The sequence below is a fragment of the Myripristis murdjan genome, chromosome 13 (assembly GCF_902150065.1).
Source record: "Myripristis murdjan chromosome 13, fMyrMur1.1, whole genome shotgun sequence".
NCBI classification, from domain to species: domain Eukaryota; kingdom Metazoa; phylum Chordata; class Actinopteri; order Holocentriformes; family Holocentridae; genus Myripristis; species Myripristis murdjan.
The window spans coordinates 29,189,378-29,209,043 of record NC_043992.1 but is presented as its reverse complement, the minus strand read 5'-3'; the positions used below and the strand labels follow the sequence as shown (position 1 = coordinate 29,209,043).

The 19,666-nt window shown below is 42.3% G+C and overlaps 1 protein-coding gene across 2 annotated transcripts in view; it reads left to right on the top strand.

The window, feature by feature from the left end:
• Nucleotides 1-13,315: 13,315 nt before the first annotated feature.
• The window catches only part of ptgir (prostaglandin I2 receptor), a 54,211-nt gene continuing 47,860 nt past the window's right edge, over nt 13,316-19,666 (top strand). For both annotated transcript variants that reach the window (XR_003929263.1, XM_030067734.1), the window contains exons 1-2: nt 13,316-13,558; nt 13,950-15,010. Coding sequence is in view for 1 of the 2 variants with exons in the window: in XM_030067734.1 (XP_029923594.1) it covers nt 14,189-15,010 (822 nt within the window). In the remaining variant the exon portion in view is untranslated. The remainder of the gene's footprint in view (nt 13,559-13,949; nt 15,011-19,666) is intronic.

Sequence of the window (19,666 nt, the reverse complement as noted above, 5' to 3'; positions counted from 1 at the left end):
TACCATCATATGCAGGTATGATTATCCCTCCCTGATTATGTAATGACATGCTGGGTGGGCAAACTAACACAGGCCTCACAACAGGGTACAACAATCTGCACAGCAACGCCTTGGAGAATAATTTTTAGAAGTGGCATTCTGGCCTTCATTGCTGGATTATGAATTTTTAATAGATAGATAGATAGATATAGCCAATGCATGTGACATTCTGTACATGGAGAGTGAAACAGTCACACAGAAAGATTAGCTAATTGTTAGATTATGTGTCTGTTAAAAATGATGAATCTGAAGATTGGTTGTAGGGAGAGTCTCCCATCCACATGAGAGGAACATATTCAAATACCCAGACATTGTTTATAATATACAAGGGTTTGATCAGAGCTTGAACACTAGGTGGTGGTATTTCATAAAGTTCTAGCTCACCTTCCATGAGACAAATGCAGTACAGTATGAATTGGGATTAGGAGAAGATAGGTCAGTGTAATAATAATAAATAAAAAGACAACTGAGTAACTGAATATATTCTGAAACTGTTCTTCAGACATTTATAAATTTTACTGTAAAAGCAGAGGATGTGTGTGTGTGTGTGTGTGTGTGTGTGTGTGTGTGTGTGCGCGCGCACACATGTGCGTGCTTTGATCTTCATGGTGAGCGTGTGAGCATACATGTTTGCTTGTGTGCTCCTCCTCTCACCCGCTACCCGTAATTGTGTGCACTTTGCAATGTAACCCAATCTCCCTTTCAGATGGGAAACACTGAACACTACACTTTTCTTGTAAGTGAGGGCACGGGATTTGAGATGTAAAGATAGTCAATTAAACTGTACTGTGCAAATCTGCAGCGCAATGTATGTTTAATAAGATTAGCTAATTGCAGTTAAAGCAATACTTGACTGAGGGAGTATCCACTGACATCAACTGAATCAGACCTTTCCTCAGCAGTAGACCTCTAGACCTGAGATGCCAGGCAAAAGAAAATAACTCGCTGGTAGGATAGAAAATGAAAAGTACCCTGGTCAAATTGAGAATCATTGCTTTGAACTGATCTTCTGAAACACTCACATGAACTCTGAGCGGTCAACCTGAATGCTGCATCATGCCTCACCTTCAGCCTTCACACCCTCTTCCATATGAAAGCCTGGTGCTGATGCCTAAAGCTGTGTGTGTAGGGATCCATACTCCGTCACACCTGGGCTGTCACCCAGCCCTGCACGCCACCCTGTGAATGTCCTAGGTGTGTAAGAGTTCAGGTTGTACCTTGATTTTTTTTTTTTTTTTTTTTTTAGGCTACAGTTTAGCTTGTATCATAGCTTGGCTTGGAAAGAAGTAATTCAAGTACTTATTTTATTTTTAATTTAAGCATAATTCAACACTGAAAACTGAATGGAGCTTTTGGCAGTGCTCTGTAAATTTTGTGCAGCCTGGCAAAAGAAAGCCTTTGTATGAGGCTTGTGGAAACATCAGTTATTAGAGGCAGTTATGAATATTCGATATTATCAATGTACTCTGAAATTTCACACTGTGCTAAAAAATATCATGTGCAAAAACTGTGGTGAAAAACAAATTCACAGTTTACCACACAGTTATGGTTGGTGTAAGGATGCCTTTTTGACACCCATTTGACACTGTTTTTTTTTTGTTTGTTTTTTTTCCCTGCAGCAAGTTTCCAGCAGATTCTAAAGTTCACAAAGTTTCTACTGCTTTACATCAGTTAAATAGACACAGAGCCATGTATATAGTAAATTCTCAAAGCTAATATGAATAATATGTGACAAATATCTCTGGTAAGACACAACAAGTACTGAACGTAAGTTATACCTACAACTATGGATCTGTGGACCCAAACAATTATCATCACCATGGTCTTCATCTCAGTTGATGCCATCCTTTACCTGTTGAGACCTTATATCAACAAAGTCATGTGACTGACCTTAGGAGGCTTGGCTCTCCATCTATAAAAGCATCCAGGTGAGCATGCCTCTTCCTCTTGCCTGGAACGCCTCAGCCCATTCCTAGCGACAAGAGATGGTGACGGTCATCATTCAGTCTTATATCTTACTATCTATTTCGACCTCACTCAGACCATCACCACAGTCTTCACCTTGGATGACTTATACCATCAAGGTTGTGAGGAACGGAGGACTCCACACCATCACTTCTCCACCCAGCTGCTGAGAGCACAGCAGAACCCCGTGGTACCGGCGGTGCCACATTGACGCTGTTGAATGTACTTGGAGCAGTTCATGATGCTGCTGCACAAATCTCTGTGATAGATACCCTCCTTTAAGCAGCCCAGAACGTGATCCATGACCCTCTTTCTGTCCTGAACAACCTGATCACAATTTGGAGTGAAAATAAGTCAGTTGTCTAAATACAGCAGGATCTTCAAGCCATATATCTGAAGGGGGGACAGGGCAGCTGCCACCACCCTGGTGAACACTCCTGGAGAGAGAGAAAGGCCAAATGGGAACTGCAGAAACTGCAGAAACAGCCTGTGGTCCGGGCAGATGGGGACATAAAACTATGTGTCTTTCAAATCTAGGGAAGTGAAACACTTCCTGCTTTCGATGGACTTGATGAAAGATTTGCTTGGTGTTCAGCATCTTGAAAGGTAGTATCTTTATGAATACATTTAACCGCCTTAGGTCTAAGATGTGATGCAGACCACCATCTTTTTTTTGGGAAAAAAAAGGAGTGAGACACCTCCAAAACTGAATCCTGTAACCATTTGCCACATTAGCCAGAGCCCAAGGGTCTGACACAACCTTTCCCCAGCTGTCCAGGTGTAGCTGAGAAACAGGTTGGGAGGCCACTCCATGAACTGAACCTCTGAAGAGGTGCTTTCTTTCAAACACATTACACTGAATGAAAAATGTTTATGATTTATTGTTGTAGATTAATTTAACTGCAAAATCAGTGTGGGCCTAGTGAGGGCAGTGAGGGCTTCCTGGAAGCTAGGTAAAGGCTGCCTGCTGTGCGCCCTGTAGCCAGCCCTAAGTGGGCCCATACAGGGCCAGTGCAGGCTTCCTTAGGGGTTAATGAGGGCTGCCCATGCGGGACCAGCACTGAGGGGCCAACGTTTTGCCAATGAGCAAATTCTCAGGGGGCCTGCGCGGGCTGCCCTAAGTGGGCCTGTAAAGGGCCATTGCAGGCCTGTTTGCTGGGTTTCTAATATTCTCTGGTAGAGAAGTCTGTGCCAGTCAAATTTGCCTGCGCCAGCATTGCTGATGACAAGGCATGTCATGGCATGGCTCTAGTAAGATGAGTATGAGCTATAAGGGCTGAGTCAATTAAAGCCATGGTGTCAAGATTCTCCAGGCTGGCAGTCTTTCTAATAGCTGCCAGTAAAATAGCTAATGCATTACCTGAGTGGGCAGCTTTTGTGGCAGCATTGTAATTTCGGCAGACCAGGTCAGTGACCAGAGTCAGCCTTGTGACATTCCTTAGCAAGGAAACAGGGATTAGCAGTCATTTTCCATGTGCCCCATGACGCCAGGGCAACCATTTCCCTTTCAACTGGTGGCATATCTGCCAGGCCACTCTCAGATCCACACTGAGGCTTTGTGTGTTTGCGACACCCAGCATTAAACTGAGGTGCAGTGGCAGGGTTGTTCCATGCCTTCCTTAGCATTCGCAAATAGTCTGCAGCCACTGGAACCGAAGCAGATGGTTGGGACTGGGAAATACCAGCCCAAACCCCTTCCACTGGAGCTCTAGCCTCAGCTGGCATACTCAGCCCCACAATTTTAGCTGCATTCATAGATTTTGACAGGACATCAGCAGTTGAAATCTCATTATTTCCAATGCTACCATTATCTGACTCTACCTCACAGTGAGGAGTTGAGTCTCCCTCTAGAGGGGCTCCCACCAGCTACAAATAGCTGAACTGAAAAAACAAACTATGTGCTTGTTAGATAATGCCTGCCAATCGACAAATACTCAATAATTAACCAAATTAAAGTATGCCCTGCAAACAGGGGTGAGAATAACACAAATAGCACCACAATGGTGTGTCCAGTATAAAAATAAACTTAATTGTTCACTTCATTCAGTGTCTGAGAACTTACCAATCAACCTTCTCAATACAAATATACCAAATTGAGTAGACCTCCATTCTAGGAAAAACACTCATCCTCTCTACATAAAACCAAAATACTCCCACTCATTGTGAGTGAACGCACGAGGGAAGGTTGAAACAAAACTCCCACTCACTGCAAACAGTGAGCTCCCGGGGATAACACAGTACATCAGTTTCAGATTTCCAGATTAACTGGGATGACACACTGGCCAGAATAAATAGCAGCTAACTTACCAAAACTGTCAAGTCGATACCTCGTTACGCTGAACCAGGTGTAATGAATTAAGCCTCCTAAAAAGAGACATGGCATTAACAACAGTGACCACTCACACTAATATCCAGAGCTAAACCAACAAAAGGACAAACCACTTGCAATTCTCAGGGACACAAAGCACCTGCACTGAAGTCAGGGATTGATCACAGTGAAGCACGAAAAAACAGTTACGGTACTTTGGGTCTCGGATGAGGCGAGTAAGGCAAAGAGGAAGAGGCATGTTCACCTGGATGCTTTTATAGAGGACGAGCCAAGCCTCCTAAGGTCAGTCACATGACTTTGTTGACATAAGGTCCCGGGGACAGGAACAGGGATGGCATCATTCGAGGTGAAGACCGTGGTGACAGTCTGAGTGACACACACACACACACACACACACACACACACACACACACACACACACACATATGCATGCACACAACAAGAACGGTCATCTTCATCATCATAATATGGTACATCATAATCAGCATTTTGTTGTCTGATAGACTGATGAAATCTCTGTTACTGACAGATTCAACCTGTAAAGTCGGATTGTCAGTTATCTCATAAATGTTACATTGTCTTGTTATTCTTCACACTGAAAAATATTAGCTTGGGGAATCAGTGCTCACCAGTCAGCATTTGGCAATAATTCTAAACATAATTTGATCATGGTCGCTCTTAAGAAAATAAGATGTCTTTTAAAATCAGATTACTTATGAGTCATCCCCTAAGGTTAAAAGTTTGAATCAATAAGGGAAATTGACATGGGGATCCCAAAGGGCAAAATGAGGAAAACATTAGTCCTCTGAAAACCCCTGCTTGGTCTAAATGGTTTGCTTTCAAAACTTTATTACTCCATCAATACACTGACGGATGGCTTCAGATGAGAAATTCCCACTAGGACTCCCTTATAATTACAAACCGCATAGGCCGTTTATTCTCTAACATGTGACAGTGGTGTTTGTCGAATAACCACACCATATACTGTAACTGCTGATGAAGAATCAATGTAAAACCACACTGCAGGCATGTCTGTTATTTATGAAGTTGTCTGAGAGAAAAACACTTTATTGCAAGATACAAGAGACAACAAAAATTTTAATTACTTCTTTGAAAAAGCCTTTACTCACTGAACACAGTTGATCATGTCTGCATCACTAAATTACTAGAGATGGCACCATTCTCCCGCCATGAGTGATAATTTCACATTTACAGTTTGTAGAGAAAAAACCTAAATACACTGTGGTTTTGCATCATAACAGGCTAATTTGAATGCAAAATTGATGCTTTTTGGCACACAGTCTAAAAATACATTGAATAGGAATCTAAAATATTTAAATGAATGCCTACTGTGGTAAAGATGTTAACATATGATGCAAAATGTGGAGGAAAATTATGCTTTTTTAAAATTTTATTTATTCAGAATGATAATAGTCATCACAATGTCTGGCAAAAACAGTCACAGTTATTGTTTTGGGTCATAATTGTGCAACCCTGATGTCAAAGCAAGAGAAGACAAAGAGAATTTCCATGACAAATCTATGACTACATATATTTGTGTTAGTGTGTCCCTCCCTTCAGCGTGTAAGAGAGAATGAAAAATTCAGAGGCAGACCACAAACCAAGAATTAAATAAACAAGGTGTCTTTATGGGTGGCTCATCAGCATCTGTGCTTTGGGAAGCCTTTTAAATAAAACCTGAAACCCAACGACAGGCCAGTGCCCCAGGCCTTTGATAAAAATCCATCAGTGCTGTAATGATGTAGTGAACGCTGACAGGCAGACAAACCTGAGGAGGGGAGGAATGCTCTCACTGAGGATGGAGCTGGCCGTGTGGCGAGGACCTGAGAGAGCAGAGGGAGAGTTCAAGCAGTGATTCACTGAGAGTGCTTGTCGGCCCGCACGTCTCCATAAGAATCAACAGAACACCAGATTGTGCTGGGTGTCACCAATGGCATGCAGTGTTGTTTTTATACACAGGTCTCACTGTAAAAAATTGTAAACAGGCAAATGACTGATTAAAAAAGGTATACATGGCTATGTTGTGTAGTGCATTACATAAGGGCAAGCACATAATGAAATAAAGAAATAGAGTGCATATGATTTTTGGAATAGTTTTTTATGCAAAATTATAGGGGGTTAATCTAAGTGAGGACACGTTTGACTTGACTTAAAAATGTGGCTTAAGCACAACATTGCCTGAAGGTGTCAGGGATTAGCCCAAACAGAGACCGTTACCTTCCAGCCGTGATCTTAGAGGAGGTCAACCCAGTCGCCAGGATAAAAATGTTGCCGTTTTACATTTCTGCAACCAACAGATATGTTGAGCTGTCGATGCTTCTGGACCAAAAATATGTTGCACATCAACATTTAGACTGCAAGCCCACATTCACATGACTGTTGAATGTTAATGCATGCATGACCACTCCCTAATGTTAGTGTGGTAGCTATTTGATGATGTCACATGTTTCTGAAACAGTGTAGGTAAAAAGGTGCAGCCACGGAGACAAAAATATACCTCTGTACCATTTATTCTCAGAGTGTATCAACCACCTGGAAACATCTTAGCAACCCTTCAGATGTTACATGTCCTTGCCCTTCCAGATGCTTACAGCTAGCCCACACATTTTCTCCAGTGAGTGTATTTTCTAATGTGATATAAGATACATATCATCTGTTCATAATCACTTCTTCAGTATGCTCTTTTTCAAACCACGAGGCAGCGCTCATGCCAGGTGTAGAACATGTCAGAGAATACACATTACACATTATTAGTTACAAGTGGAGTTTCTGGAAAAATAACGAGATTTTTACATGACGATCAGGGAAACTTGGCAACAGGACTTCCCTGCTTGAAGAAAAAAAAAAAAAATCTTTCAAATTCCATTATGGTTTGAATTGAATCAAACAAGGTAAGCCTCGCTAATTGGTTCCTACATTAGAGGCGCCTGTGTATCGTCCACATTTCAGTTGATGGGGAAACGCCTGCCTTTCCACTGTGCAACCTCTCCACTGTGTTTCATAATTTATTTGCGGTCAGTCACTCATGCACTGAGCTGCTCATGCAGTTATATGTAATTATATAAAAATCCATGTCCAATTAGGAATCTCCATGGTTCATTTTAAGGTCAACTATTGTTCATTATTGAGCAAGAATACTCTGCAGGAAAAACTCTTTACAGTTATAAATGAGAATAAAGTCATAAACACCACTTAAATACAGCATCAGTGGTATCATCAGCAGGGCTGTCATTAGTAGGTCATCTTCAGCTACTTTTTAAGTCACGAGTGCAAGTCGTTTTGTTTCTACAACATAACTGGGTTAAACACTGTTCAAACCAGCCTTGCATGGTGCCTCAGGAAAGCTCAAATAAACACTCAAGGTATTCAAATTAGTATGCAAGGTAGGCCAGCTTGTAATGCCTCCCGGTCATATCAGCAGCAGGTTGTCACCAGGCCCAGCTCAGGAAAACCTCTCGCCCAGGGGTCAGTGTTGCCTAGAAAACACAATCACACAAGAAGCAAATGGAAGTCCAGCACAGGGGTGTCGAACCACGTGCCATGGAGGGATGAGAGGCTGCAGGCTTTCATTCCAACCAAAAACTATAATAGGAGATTTCACTGATCACCTCACCTTCAGGCAGAAAGGAGGGACTAATCAGTGAAATCAGCGGGTGGAGTTATTGTTTGGAATGAAATCCTGCAGCCTCTTGGCCCTCCATGTCGCACGTGGTTCGACACCTCCGGTCTGGCAGATATGCTGTCAGACATGAGGTGCACAACTACGTGCACTTGCAATCTGATTAAATAATTTCATGATGAATATTTCAAAGGCTTTATATTTGAGTACCAACAAAGTATGGGGGAAATAAATGAGAAAAATCTGATGGAAAGCTTCCTGACATGCAACTAGGCTGCATTTGACGAGAAGTGAAATTCATAACAGTAATAAAGAGAAAAGCCAAGTAATGACAGAGCCTTGAGGTTTGTTGTCTTTGCTCTCTCTCTCTCTCTCTCTCTCTCTCTCTCTCTCTCTCTCACACACACACACACACACACACACACACACACACACACACACGCGCACACACACACACACACACACACACACACAAAGTCAAATTCAAAAGATGGGGTTTTTTCAAGCATCTTCATGACATTTACCAGTAATAATCTGCTTTTAATTATGAAAGAGAGATAACTAAAACACAAATTCCCTGGGCTCCTAAAAGTTTCATAGATGTGGCCAACACACGCTGCTCTCCTAATCCCTTCTCCTCCTGCTGAATCAGGGGCTCTTTCAATTCCCCATTTTCAGCAGTCCCTCCTCTGTACTTAAAAAAAACACATGATCCATTTACCTCAGACAAAAAATATTTCTTTGTTGCCTCTCTCAAATGGACTTCATCTTTTATCTTCCCATGGACTGATTAATGGGGCCAGATGTTGATTGTGCCAGTCCTTTTACTGGCAGGACAGAAAACAAGCCGGAGCTGTCATGTGACACCTCGTTCATTTTAAAGTTGAAGAAAGGTCTGTTTTCATTGTGATCCAGCTGGGCTGGGAAATGATCTTTACCAGGCCAAAGGTATCCATCTTAAAGTGAGACAGCTCCAGACAGAGCACACACACATACACACACACACACACACTAGTCTATGCCCCCTCTTACTGGACACAAATCTGTTCGAATGTTTAAGATATTCTAATATAATCTTTGTTCTGATCCAAACAGTCAAATAATTTTTACTGGCAGGTGGTCGATACCTGTGTTTCAGAGCAGCTTATACCATCATCATCATCATCAACCTTTATTTAGCTAGGCAAGTTAATTAAGAGCAGACTCTTATTTACAATAACGGCCAGCATCTCTAATGACAAGAAGATATTTTTTCCTTTAAAAAGATTGAGAAATTACTCGTTAGTTCCTATTCTCATTAAAATGTATTTTCTGTCATCATCAGTGTGTGTAGAAAACACCATGAAACTTTGAGAGTTTTGCTGGGGATTAAAAGGCACTTTCACACATGCGAGTGGAGCGATGCAATCAGGAAATGACCTGTTTTTTTTTCCTCCCACCCTGTCTGACTCTTCTTCAGCTCCTCTTATCCTCCACTGGCCTCAGTAAATGGTTATAACAGTAACTGGTACCTTGTTAGTATGGCACCCTGATTTTGTGCTGTTCATTTTACCCAGTGAGGTTCATTTTACACAGTGCTATTTTTTCCCCCCCACCTGGATTACGGGAACATACGGATTCCAGGAATGGTTCAGTTGGTTAAGGTTAGGGTTAGGGTGAGGTTAGGGTTAAGGTTACCCAATCAGAGGCACAGTGGTGGCAGGTTTTCCCATAATGTGGGTAGGATTTTTTTTTTTTTTTTTTTTTGTAGTAGCAGAGTTGATGAGAAAGTTCATCACTAGCTAAAGCTCCATATTCAAGTGAAGCCCTCGCCGCTCCTGATATAAAGTTAGATTGGTAAAAACGTATTGTTGCAGTGCTATTAAGACCCGTAGCTATTTCAGTTCCAACAAGTGAGATATTTTCTGCTTTGCTGGACAGCTGGTTGGTCTTACTGGGGTCACAAGTCAATCATACAAGGAGAACGCCCACCGGGCAGCTGCAATGTCTTACTGTAGAAAATGCAGTCCCTTAAACTCCATTTTAGTACAGCTGCTATCTTTTAGCAACTCTCACATCATGGTGGATGACGGAGAAAGTACCTTAGTATAATGCTAAATACGAAAATCTGTGTGGTTTCTTTTAACTGGGTTTCCCATCCCTTGAATTTCAACAGTAAAAACATGAAACTGTATCCACGTCCCCGGCAGTGAGCAGGCAAAGTGGAGCAGATAATGCAGCCTTCGGGGTTAATAAGCAGCATTCCTCTAGATTTTGATTTTCCAAACAAGTGACAGCCACAGCACCATGAGGCCAGATCTGAAAAATGCCATCTGCTCTGCCAGTTTAAATTTGGTTGTTGCTCATATTTAACCTTATCAAATGTGACTCTAGTTCTGGATTTCAACGTCATATAATTGTTTTCAATATTATGTATATGTTTTTGAAGTTTTTATTTCTACTGTAGGTGGTGAAAGTGTGGCATTGACTTCCTTCAAGAGCATTTTCAGCTATTTGTGTTAGAAATAACTAATTACTACATACTTTATTACTGTCAGATTAAATAAAACTCCACACTGCCTCCACAGAACATGTATTGGCAAGAATATACAGATATGAACAAAAGTTACCAGAGCTGCTACTGCTAATGGAAACTGCTTAACTATCTTCTATCTTAAAATAAATAAGGTATTATTATTTATACGGCACTGGTTAAGTGTGGGTGTATTTATGTATTCCGTCTGCATGAATTTGTATGCGCACTGCTCCGCTGTTTGTTTAAAGATGCCAGCCTGGTTTGTTTTATGCGCAGAGCACATGTAAACTCCCCGTGCCATCCTCTCAAAGTGCCTTGTGGTAGGAAACTGCAACTTGGAGCTTTTTCTCTTGTCTGTCCATACAGGGAGTGACCCAGAGGAGAGCAACACTCCAAATAAAATAGCATTCTCCTCTTATTTACTTAGATGAATTTCATTTAAAATCAGATTGTGGTTTTGATTATTTACTTAATATTCTCATAGCTCTGCAAAGCCCCATCTGAGAGGCACCGCTGCAGCGCCTCACTCACTCTGGTGCTGCATATTATGCTTCTCACTGAGCTCTTTCGTTTTTTAAAAAAACTTAATATATGCTAATGCTATTCTTAGCCTCTAATGGGTCTGTAAAGATAAACATCTCATAAATCTATCACTGATCCTTGAGATATCTCTTGACTCAAGAGCCTCTTACAGCATCTCTTTCCTCCTCCTGCACGAGAGATATCAGTCAGCCTAAATTAAAACATGATAGTGTATTCCCTCAGAGATAAAGATGTGATGTTAAGCAACAGGTGTTTCTTAGTCGGGAGAGCTGAGCAAATGCAGCAAAATTAAGGTAAAAGTGGGGAAAAAAATCTCCTCTCAACAATTATCACAAGGACCCTTATGACTAAATTATGATTTAAAGGTGCATTATGCAAAACAACTGATCGCTGATTTATGTGCAGACCCTATCGATGTAAAAAGTAAAAAGTCCCATGTGTAAATCTCCACTCTCAGTTTGGAAATCTGTGCTAACGGGTTAATAAACTGTGATTCATAATCCATGCCCAAAGATGTGTAAACTGTGCCCTTGGATTTGCAATCCATGCACTCAAACAACTTTTTTCTTCAGAGAACAGGGGCCGTAATCTGAGGGTTTACAAATCTGTGTGCATGGATTCATAATTCAAGGGCACGGATTATGAACTCTTTTTATCTCAGATGACCCCTGGGGTCCTCTGTTAGACGTCACTGACTAAACACATGGACTAGGCACTTAATTTAATAGTTTAGTCTATGTTGTTCACATCACCAGCTGACTCACTGCCAGATTATTCCACGTTTGGTCACTTGAGTCTAAAAATCCGCCACCTCAATCGGCCCTCTGACATTTTTACATTATCTGTATAATCTCTTAATGACGATGCAGTGATAGCACTGAGAGTGAAAGGTGAGTGGATTTCCTGAGAGGGGAAACTCAGCTCACCTCTTTCACATTGTGTGGATGACTACATGTTGAGTAGCTGCTGTGTCGTGGTAATGAGAAGCAACCATCTGTGGAGAAGGCACATTTACACAGAGGAATAGTGGTGGGTGTGTACAGCAGGAATCTGATGATCATTATGTCCTGTGTGTACAGGAATATGATATGTTTGCTGTCTTTCGCGTGCGTGTGTCTCTGCGTCTGTTAGCTGACGCATCTGCACAAGCATTTGCTTTGGATCTTCTTTGGCACTTTGTCCGTCATCTCTGATCATCCCTCGACCACACTGAAGGCTGATTTGGTGTGTTTTTTAAATTTTCTTAATTAAAACACCAGTTGACTTTCCCTCTCCCTGGTTCTTCTTTGCTGTGTCTTCACAATTTCTCTCCATGACATACATTAAACCATGTTAGTATAGAAAACTCAACATAAACAAAATAAACTCGGTGCCTCAAACATCCCTGCCTTGTTGCAAATACCCAACAATATCATTCGAGCTCCTGTTGCTGCGGAACTGCTTCTCCTCGGGTCCCATTTTTGTCCCACACACTTCAAGTTGTTTAAATATTTACACCACATTCAGGATTATATTGGCCCAGAGGCCTGCTGTAAATCAACCATGAGAGGAGTGGAATTAAAACATTTAATCTTTTTGGGGGATTTTATTCTCCCTCTGCTCAAGTATTGTACTATCAAAACTGCATGAAAAGTAAACTGCTCTGCAAGACTATTCAGTGCCACACCAAATACAGACTAATAATGACAGATATAAGCCAACCCAGGCAAACAACCCCTGCCACTAAATCAGTCAATAATTAGGTGTGTAGGTTAACCTCAATTAGATGATAATTTGGCAAAGGTTACACAATGTCTACCACTGTCTTTGTGATTATTCTCAGCTTATTCTCTCTCAAAACAAGTCATATATCCCTAATCTTTAAATAAGCACAGACCTATTCTTTCTTATTTCTCAAAACAAGATAAATATTCTCACAGCTGGGCAAAATATTTGTAATCAGTGGAGTTGCATCTGTCTGCAAGCCGAGTATTAAAATCATGGAGCAAATACCTCCTCTGATCAACTTCATGTTGCCAGAATGACACGCACTGGCAGCAAGTGTTAGCTTCTCATCTTTTTTTCCCCACTTATCTCACGAAAAGTGCGTATCAAAGACAGTATCAGATCAAATGTAATTGTGGGTTTTGCTGTATTTTGCTTGGCTTTGCGCTTTGTTTTGGTGCTCGGTCCCAGGGCTGTGGGTGGGACTGCGAATCGATTCGAAATATAAGAGTGGGAAGTGAGAGACAATGAAAAGAGACGGAGGGAGAGAGTGAGCGACAGAGACAGAGAGAGAGAGAGAGAGAGAGAGAGAGAGAGAGAGTGAGTGAGGGAGGGAGAGACAAACTAAGTTTCTCTTGTCGTGAATTTACCGTTTGCCGCCACGTTCCACAGCAGCGCCAGTTTAAAACTCCGTCCCACGACAAGCCGGCCAGTTCACCTCTGAATGTTTCACTAACAAGGAGTCTGAATTCACAACTACCAAAGAAAAAAAGAAGAAAGAAGTCGCTGAAGTGTCAGTGGCTGCCGGGAGCGCCAGTGAAAGGTGAGTGTGTTACTTTCTTAACAATGTGAGGACATTGTGGACACAGTCGAAACATTTTTACGCGTTAACAACGTGAAAAGAAACATTGTAGCGCTCATTGTGTGAGAGGAGCATCCTGTTACAAGCTAACAGTGTGACAGCAGTTAATTTTAAGTCAGTAGGCTACATGTTGGTTTCGTCGGCCTGACAACAACACGTTCTTGGTTGGTGTGGGTTGACGTAGTAAATGCTGTTTGATTACGCTCATAATACTTTCCATCCTAAGGCGAGAACCGCGCGGCTTCTCAAGGTGAGAGCTGCCGTCTCACACGGGAAGTGTCCTTTAAGCGAAACAGTTGTGAGTTTACTCAGCACTAATCAGCATTTTTTCCATTATTCCGTTCATTCACAGAGACAGAGAAACAGGAGCGCAGAGAAGGGAAAGCCCCCTGCATCATGTTTTAAGTCGACACGGCGCCATGGCTCTACTAGCGCATCCAAGCCTCCTTTGCTGTCAAATGATGCTATCAAGAAGTCAGGACCTGCTTCTTTTATTGTTTGGCAGTTCCCTATTAATTCCACATTGACCTGGCCTAGTGCATTCAGTTGAGTCAAACACGCGTGTGTGTGTACATGCAAAGTTAGAAAAGCATGTTTTCCAACGTATCCTGTGACAATATCACTGATGTGACGGTGGAGGGCAAGCCGGTGACCAGCACCTTCATGTTTGTGGCTGCTGTGGTGGGAAACATCCTCGCTCTCTTCATCCTCGGAGTGCATCAGAAGGAGCAGCGCACCAAGACCTCTGTCTTCTGCATCCTGGTGACCGGCCTGGCCCTCACCGACCTGCTGGGCACCTGCCTCCTCAGCCCACCTGTGTTCGTCTGCTATGCCCGCAAACTGTCTCTGATAGGTCTGACTGGCAACCACCAGCTCTGCAACCTCTTCGCCTTCGCAATGACTTTCTTCGGCCTGGCGCCCACCCTCATCCTTTGCACCATGGCTGTGGAGCGCTGCCTCGCCATCAGCCATCCCTATGTGTATTCAAAATATATCCGCCGCAGCTTTGCCAAGGTCGCCCTTCTCTTTATTTACCTGTTTTCCTGTGCTTTTTGCCTGCTGCCGTTCCTGGGCTTTGGCCGCCACAGACAGTACTGTCCTGGGACCTGGTGCTTCATTGACATGGATGTAGAAGAGGGTAAGGATGAGAAGTGGGTGCTGGCCTTCTCTCTGTCCTATTCCTCTCTCATGGCACTGCTGATCATAGCAGTGTTTGTGTGCAACGGTTCGGTCATCGTCAGCCTCTGCAAGATGCACCGGAGCCACATGATGCGTCGCGGCTCAGTCGGGTCCAACGGGCGGAAGAGGAAGATGAGCCTAGCGTGGTTCGGCCAGGGGGAGGAGGAGGTGGACCACCTGATGCTGCTGGCACTCATGACTATCATCTTTGTTGTTTGCTCCCTGCCGCTCACAGTGAGTCTCCTGTGTGTGTGTGTGTGTGTGTGTGTGTGTGTGTGTGTGTGTGTGTGTGTGTGTGTGTGTGTGTGTGTGTATGTGTGTGTAAAACTGCCCTCTCTAGATGAATGAAGAGCAGAACATTTATCTTTAAGCCCATTGTGAATGTGTTCACCTGTTTTTTTTGTTTGTTTGAAAGAGTGAGAGAGAGAAAGAAAAACAAGACTCTTCTCATTCCTCTTCTTTATTTTCCACTCACTCACACTCTTTGAGTAACTTCTCTAACACATTTTGTCAGTTTTTTTTTTTTTTTGATCCATCCTCAGCCTCTCTTTCATAATTTGCATCTTGATCCTGGTATGTCGAAGTTTTGTTGTCAAATACGTCTTAGATTTCACAACAGGAATTAGAAGAGCTGACACGTGGGTTTCTCCAGGTTGAGATAAAGCATAATCAAGACTTTGTCCTTGGAATCGTGTCAGAGCAAATGAAGGCAACAGTGTGTATTGACAGGAAACTAGAAAGAGCATTTTTTATGAGTTATAAAAGTTAAGATCAGCACTAACATAACATTGGCATGGGTAACAGATCAGTGGTGCCCACTCTTATGTATTTGCACATGGACTGACCTCTGTTTATATAAAAATACCACATTTTCTTTGCAGGATTATCGTTGATGTATGTAGAAAATGCAAGGTGAAGCAGAAAATGTGGCAGAGGACGGTTACTTGTCACAGAAGTGCAGCTGATAATGGAAAAAAAGTTCCTCTTGACTTTGCATGAGCTTGCACTTGTAACACTGATTCCTTCCCGGTGTTGCATAATCATTATGTAAACAGAAAGCCAATCTGACACGCTGTCTGTTGTCGATGTCGTGTGTCTGTTGGAGTCTCCCTAACGGCTGTGCTGTGCTCGACTGGCTCTGCTGATTGAAAAGGTGTGCCTGAGCGCAGACCTCCCCACATATGGCATGTTTGTATGCGTGTATGTGCAAGTGTATGTGTGTGCTTAGTTGCATCTCTCTCACCTATTAATGTGGAGTGCGCTAAACCTGACAACCCTGGAGGACTGGTCTGGCCATATCTTTCCTCGAGGGCTGGGCTCCTCTTGGCAGGCGCCTGAGACCCGACGTTAACTGCCACACTCCCATGTTTGTGCCCAGATGGATTAAACCAGAGCGAGTTTCAAATAAGAGAAAAAAAAAAACGGGACGTTCCAGAAGAAAAGGAGTTGCTGAAATAAAAACCCGGAGATGGTTATCATCAGTGTGAGCCATTGTTGGCTGCACACCATCTCCGCATATTTTCTTATATGCAGTCATTTCTCTTGGATCTTTGATATACTTACCTTTGCCTGACTGGCGTGGCACAGTGTATCATGTTATTGGAATGAATTCAAGCCATTTGTGTCAGTCTAGGTTAAAGTGTTTCCTCTCATTTTTATGCAGCTGCGGTGCTTTTAGTTAAGTACAGTATCTCGTGCTGGTTGGGTCTAAGTTGTGCTTCAAGTTTTGGTTCTTGCGTTAATGATGATTTTAACCTCAATATAATCATTACTTCTAACCATCTTGACTACACTTACTTTAGTTTAACATAATAACAAAATTAAATTAAAATGTTAACTTTAATGTCACACTTTTCACACTGAGTTATAACAAATCAAAGACCAGTCAACCTTTACTCACTGATTTATGCAACAGACTGTAGATATTCAGATGGCATCATTGTGAAAAAGTCGTTTACAGGAAATAGCGTGCCATTGTCCTTGTACACTTGCACTTTAAGTTACAGTCTATCTGCAGATGATGTGTTATGAAGACCGAAAGGGTTGACTAATCTCTGCCCTGTGGTTTCTGCCCAGAGCTGTGGCTCAGAGGCACCAAGGAGTGATCTATGGTGATGATGACTGCCTGTTGTTTCTCTGTAAGTAGGTTTTCAGGAAACTCTCACCCCTTGTTTTTTGCACTGAACACTCGTGCATCTGCTATGACAACAATCTTAAAACACTGTGGCTGTTGGTCACTGGCGCTCCAACGAGGACATGAAAGCTTCTTCACGGGCCATGTTTCCTTAAAGAGAAGTAATCGAGTCACGCTTCAGTTTCATTTTGGAACTTCTACTGAGTTGATCATGATATCATTCTGCTCTCAGTTTACATCGGTAGAAGTAGATGCCAGCATTTTTCAGGTTATTTTTATCACTACCACTAACAAACCAGTTAAAACTCCGTCTGGTATTGCGTGTCATACTGAAAAATTTAATTCCTTGTTATGAAGGAATTAATGATTCATGCCACAGCTCAGAGAGTGTGTGTGTGTGTGTGTGTGTGTGTGTGTGTGTGTGTTTTGGGGGGGGGGGGAGTGCCTGTGTGTGCTTGATTGTTCACGTGTGCCCATCTGTGTGTTCTCGTAACTAAGAGTTCGCCCAGAGTCAGTGATGAAGTGGAAGGGTTGAAGCTCGGACGACTCACTGCGTTCTCAGGCAGCTGCGGCTTCTCCCAGCCATGATTAAGCCCAGCTGGTTAGCCTGAAGCCCTAAGCCTGCAACACAGACAGGGTTTTGGAGAAAAGTTGGCTTCTTCACGCCATTGTAAAAATTCCTTAGCCCACGGCACATACTTATTTGATGCACTGTCAATACGATCACCTTGTACATGTTTGCTCGCTGCACAGACAAATTGTACAGAGTTCTCCTCGGAGTCCCACGCGAGTATTCAAACTGCATCCAGTCGCCGTCCTCGTGCATGCACAAACAAACAAGTACAAACGCACTTGCCAGCATGTGTTCCCATTGCATCTTGATTCAATATAAACACAGCCATAGGATTTCACAGCCAAGAAAAATAAGGTCTCCTTGTGCAGTTTGCTCTTATCAGATCAAGGCGTGCGGTGAGGACAGCAACCAGGAATAAGTGGATGCAAAATACTTGAAAAACAGGAATGTATTTTGAGTCCGCGGTTGGAAAATGAGTGCTTTTAGTGTGAGCGAGTAATGGAAAATATAATTTATGAGTTATCGTCAGTGTTTTTCACAGCTCAGATGTTTTCAGTGTCGTGTTTTACAAAGGAGGTGGTGGCTATAGCACAGTATTTGCATGCCCGGTTGTGAAGACATATATTTGCTAAGTGGCTTTTTGACAAGTTGACTGTTGCTGCGAATGAAAAAAACAAATGAGCCAAGAGGGCCGGTGTTTGCTCTATGAATTTTTGAGATATGACTGTTTCGCCTATCAAAAAAAAACAGGTTTGCTCATTTCTCAGGAGGTGAAAGTTCACATCATGTGGTATTGCAGTCGGAGAAGTCCTAAGAATTGTGGGAAAGGGGAGATATATGGCTTTTACCCATGGGGGAAACAAAACCATAAATTTGCCTACTGAGAAAACCTACTGGTGGTTGTAACTAGCTGGAAAACATTTGATTTGGATTTTCCACATGTGCACATGACGTCATCAGTTTTAAATCTTCTTGTCGTTCTGTAGAGATGCTCGATATTGGATTTTTTGCCGCTATCTGTTATGACAGTATTTCCCAAGTCTTTTGCCAATTACCAATGCTGACGCTGATATATGCACCTATTTTTTTCCACCTAATTGCAGAGAACAGCAAGTCTCTCCTGTAGTGGAATTAAGATTGTTATGGCTACTCTTATTGTGAAGGCCCACTGGCATATGCATATATAAAATTCAGTGCTTTTCAAAATGTACATATTCACTTAGCAGAATAAGAAAACTACTTCAACTTTTTTTTTTTTTTTTTTTTTAAAGCCTTTATCAGCTGATACAGATGATGGGCTGTTATTATGATGCATCCCTATCATTTTGTCTGAATCCGACCAGCTTCCCAGGCCTGTCACAGCTGTGTGATATGCAGCGTTGGCTGTGAATTATATATTACCTCGTATTGATGTGAACTTTAATGTGGTTACATCCACAGTAGTTACCAGAGACAGCTAAGACAGATGAGGTGCCATTAAGCTATAGACGTTGATGCTATGAATGTTATCAGTGCAGCTGGTCTGTGAGAGAGAAGTTTGATTTGTTTGATGTAGCATGAAGTATGAGGTTGACTTGTGATTGCCTCAGGACTATTGACACATCATTTGGTAACTGTATTTAGTGTCATGTGGTGTACTGCAAATGGTTATTGATTGTTAAAACATCATAAAATGCAGCCACAGTATTCTGTCTCCAAAAACTCTTCTTCCCTAAGTGAGATGCAGACGGCAGCCACACTGAACTGAGCATGCACAGTAGAAAAAGGATGGAGTCATTTTCTCAAATACTCTGTGTGCATTTTGACCATTTGAGTTTTGATTGGATCATTTCTTGTTTTCTGTGTGGCCAAAACATACACAGATCCCCTGACAGCCCTATTTTTTTTTCTGAAAGGAGAATCACCGCCCCTCCATCAGACCTGTCTTTGCTTCCCTTTGTCTTGTCTTTTACTGTTTATACATGATCAGGCCTATCTCCTTTAGGGGAAAGGTACAGACTAATAGCCTGTTTGTTAGAGTAGCTCCCTCCCTCCAACCCTCATCTCCCATCACTGCTGTTCCCTTGGGAAGCATAGAAGCTGCCTGAGGCCCATATGTTGCTGATCAATACCCAGTGAAGTGAATCAACCAATGAAGTACAACACTCAAATCACAAGTTACTCACAAGAGATTCTAAATGGG